Raw genomic sequence first — 4640 nt, forward strand, 5'->3', positions numbered from 1 at the left:
GTGGCTTCAAATTTCTAGGCCTCGGGTCTAGGGCAAAGCCGACTGAGCATGCCCACAGGCCACAAGAAAATGACCGCTTACACAGTATTGTAAGCGGCCATTTTCTTGTGACCAGCAGGTATGCGCAGTTGGCTTTACCCTAGGCTTCAGGCCTAGAAGTTTGAAGCCACTACCGGAAGAGGACAAGTGAAGATCCCCTTCCTGAAGAAGATGGAGGCTTCTCTGACAGCATTGGGAACACCCCCAATGCTGTTTGACCACTAGGGACCGCCCCCAGTGCTGCGAGATAACCAGATTACATACCGAACGGTGACCTGGAGAAGACATCTAAAGATAGGAGAAGAATAGCCTTTCTTAAGGCTATTCCTACTTGCTAGGGACATAAAAAATTACTTTTAATGATAGGATCCCTTTAAGGGTTAGGTATTCTTTAAATTATTAAAAAATATATATTCCTTTACCCCCTTAAGAATGATGTAATATGAAGGTAAAAATATCAAAAAGATTCTCAACACATAAATTGTATACTTGTCAGTTGTCATATTATCCTGAATTCCAAATTTACCAAATGTTATTCTCTCTCTCCAGGTGATATGTGCAAATATAACAGGCGGTGGGAAACTTGGAAGTTTAAAATCAGGAGGCTCCATATCCACACTTAAGCATATATGGACAGAAAGTAACAAAGACTTGTCTATCAGTCGACTCCTTTCACAGACTTTCCGCGGGAAAGAAAACCAAACTTCCTTGGATATGAGATATGATACCCCAGAGCCATACACAGAGCAAGAACTCTGGGAATGGCTGAGGAACTCGACAGATCTTCAGGGACCCCGTTCCAGATCCAAAAGACGGCCAATTGTCAAGACGGGAAAGTTTAAGAAAATGTTTGGTTGGGGGGATTTCCATTCCAACATCAAAACTGTAAAGTTAAATTTGTTGATAACAGGGAAAATTGTGGACCATGGCAATGGAACCTTCAGTGTCTACTTTCGGCACAACTCTACCGGCCAAGGAAATGTGTCCGTGAGCTTGGTTCCTCCGACCAAAATTGTGGAGTTTGACTTGGCTCAGCAAACGGTGATCGACGCTAAAGATTCCAAGTCCTTCAATTGTCGTATCGAATACGAGAAGGTCGACAAGGCTACCAAGAACACTCTTTGCAACTATGACCCTTCAAAAACATGCTACCAGGAGCAAACCCAAAGTCACGTATCTTGGTTATGCTCCAAGCCCTTCAAGGTGATCTGTATTTATATATCATTTTATAGTACAGATTATAAACTAGTACAAAAGGTGTGTCCCGATTACAACTATCACAGTGACACGCCCTACTTTCCTTCTGGTTGACAATAACACGTATGCAAGACTTACCTCTAAGGAAAACAAAAAAAAAAGGTGACTGGGCTGGAACCGTATCCAAGAAAGTCCCATCAATTGCCTGGAATGTGTCTACATAACAAAAGATAAAAAAAAGTATAAAAATAACAAGAAAAAAAACTTTTATATTGGAAATTTATCAGATGCAATTGACCTCCTCCTCCCCCACCCCCTCCCCATCGCTCCATATTTCATTCGCTAGGTGTAAGTCACTGTGGATATAACGGGAACACACCTAAAAACACCCAAAAAAGATTTACATGGAACCAAAAAGGATTAGCCATACTGAAGTCTTTATCGATGCTCCTTCGTATGGCGCCCTCACGCGACTTGCGCCCTCTGACAACTTCATCCTAGGAGGTGTTGATTATACTAGATGATAAGAAGTCTGAATTTTACAATCTAGGACATTGTATCTTAGGTGTGTGCGATCGGGATGAATCCTCCGGGGTTATCTTTCGCTCCCTAAACAAAACATAACACAACAAAGGCACATTGATGATGGTGAATGGAGTCAATTGGAGCCCATCCGAAATAAAGATGGAAACCCATTTACAATTTACACGTTATGCTGGGTCATACTGGAACGTGTCGTGTCCCCGATATCAGAGGCCGAGCTAAGTCGTGTTGACCTGACCTTGTGTAAGTTGTGAATGGCCGCCATCTTTCTTACAGTATATTGTATACTTCAATATCCTAGTCTACATTTGTATGAATGGTTTGTATTGTATATAGTTTAACCAGTGTTCCTTGAGCAGCTTCTTAATATAACTAGTAAATGTCTCCGCTTGTTATTGGTTAAATACAATCAGAGGACTTGAGGATTCCATGTTTATCGACTTAGCTGTAAAACTTCATTAATACGAGAGGATATAATTATGTATAAAGCATTTATTCTGCTAAGTATTGTCGAAAGCTAAACATATACAACATTGAAGTCTGTATGCATTTAGATATTTTATTTCTGGACGAGAACAAAAAAAAAGTGAATTGTATATAAAAATAAAATACATAACGTTGAATTTAAAAAAAGAGTGAAGTCGGTGTCTCAATTCTGAAATGTTCAAATAAAGTGCAATTACATTATCTATCTTCTATCTATCTATCTATCTATCTATCTATCTATCTATCTATTATCTATCTATCTATCTATCTATCTATCTATCGTCTATCTATCTATCTATCTATCGTCTATCTATCTATCTATCTATCTATCTATCTATCTATCTATCGTCTATCTATCTATCTATCTATCTATCTATCTATCGTCTATCTATCTATCTATCTATCTATCTATCTATCTATTATCTATCTATCTATCTATCTATCTATCTCATATCTATCTATTTATCTATCTATTATCTATCTATCTATTTATCTATCTATCTATCTATCTATCTATCTATCTATCTATCTCATATCTATCTATTTATCTATCTATTATCTATCTATTATCTATCTATCTATCTCCTATCTATCTATCTATCTATCTATCTATCTATCTATTATCTATCTATCTAATCTATCTCCTATCTATCTTTCTATCTATCTATCTATCTATCTATCTATCTATCTATCTATCTCATATCTATCTATTTATCTATCTATTATCTATCTATCTATTTATCTATCTATCTATCTATCTATCTATCTATCTCATATCTATCTATTTATCTATCTATTATCTATCTATTATCTATCTATCTATCTCCTATCTATCTATCTATCTATCTATCTATCTATCTTCTATCTATCTATCTATCTATCTATCTATCTATCTATCTATTATCTATCTATCTAATCTATCTCCTATCTATCTTTCTATCTATCTATCTATCTATCTATCTATCTATCTATCTATCTCCTATCTATCATCTATCTATCTATCTATCTATCTATCTATCTATCTATCTATCTATCTAATCTATCTCCTATCTATCTATCTATCTATCTATCTATCTATCTATCTATCTATCTCCTATCTATCATCTATCTATCTATCTCCTATCTATCTATCTATCTCCTATCTATCTATCTATCTATCTATCTATCTATCTATCTATCTCCTATCTATCTATCTATCTATCTATCTATTATCTATCTATCTAATCTATCATCTGTCTATCTATCTATCTATCTATCTCCTATCTATCATCTATCTATCTATCTATCTATCTATCTATCTATCTATCTAATCTATCTCCTATCTATCTATCTATCTATCTATCTATCTATCTCCTATCTATCATCTATCTATCTATCTATCTATCTCCTATCTATCATCTATCTATCTATCTATCTATCTATCTATCTATCTAATCTATCTCCTATCTATCTATCTATCTATCTATCTATCTATCTATCTATCTATCTATCTATCTCCTATCTATAGTATCTATCTATCTATCTATCTATCTATCTATCTATCTATCTATCTATCTATCTATCTATCTATCTAATCTATCATCTATCTATCTATCTATCTATCTATCTATCTATCTATCTATCTATCTCCTATCTACAGTATCTATCTATCTATCTATCTATCTATCTATCTATCATCTATCTATCTATCTATCTATCTATCTATCTATCTCCTATCTATCTATCTATCTATCTATCTATCTCCTATCTATCTATCTATCTATCTATCTATCTATCTATCTATCTATCTATCTATCTATCTATGGTATCTATCTATCTATCTATCTATCTATCTATCTATCTATCTATCTCCTATCTATCTATCTATCTATCTATCTATCTATCTATCTATCTCCTATCTATCTATCTATCTATCTATCTATCTATCTATCTATCTCCTATCTATCTATCTATCTATCTATCTATCTATCTATCTATCTATCTATCACCTCGGTTTTTCTAAAGTCCACAGTGAGCAGCTTGTGACTTTATGAGTGATTTTTGTCTGCCATGTTTATCACACGGTAACTCAGCAGTGAATGTGAGGAGGGTCTTACAGAAAAGCCAAAATAAATGTTAAGGGGTTGGCAAGGAAGAAAACACGGGTGCACATCTGTCCATGGATTATTCTTTGTACTGCGGCTCCACTTCATATTTACAAACTTTTATTGTAAAATGTGAGTTTTAGAAACATACTGCGGAAGCAAGACGTCTCCTCATATAGGGAGCATTCATATATAGTGTGTCTATGCTACACCCTTGTACCCACCTGAGAGGCCGCCCATACACCTAGCTGTAAATGCACAAACATTATTCTAACACTCCCTTTATTTGCT

General features: G+C 34.9%; 1 protein-coding gene across 1 annotated transcript; it reads left to right on the forward strand.

Moving 5' to 3' along the window:
- The first annotated feature begins 481 nt into the window (after positions 1-481).
- On the forward strand, positions 482-2357 carry NXPH1 (neurexophilin 1). The gene is made up of 2 exons (XM_075272021.1): positions 482-487; positions 589-2357. Exons 1-2 carry the CDS (start codon positions 482-484, stop codon positions 1348-1350), a joined length of 768 nt encoding a protein of 255 aa, XP_075128122.1. The 3' UTR covers positions 1351-2357.
- The last annotated feature ends 2283 nt before the right edge of the window (positions 2358-4640 follow it).

The sequence above is a fragment of the Leptodactylus fuscus genome, chromosome 4 (genome assembly GCF_031893055.1).
Source record: "Leptodactylus fuscus isolate aLepFus1 chromosome 4, aLepFus1.hap2, whole genome shotgun sequence".
Taxonomy (NCBI): Eukaryota; Metazoa; Chordata; class Amphibia; order Anura; family Leptodactylidae; genus Leptodactylus; species Leptodactylus fuscus.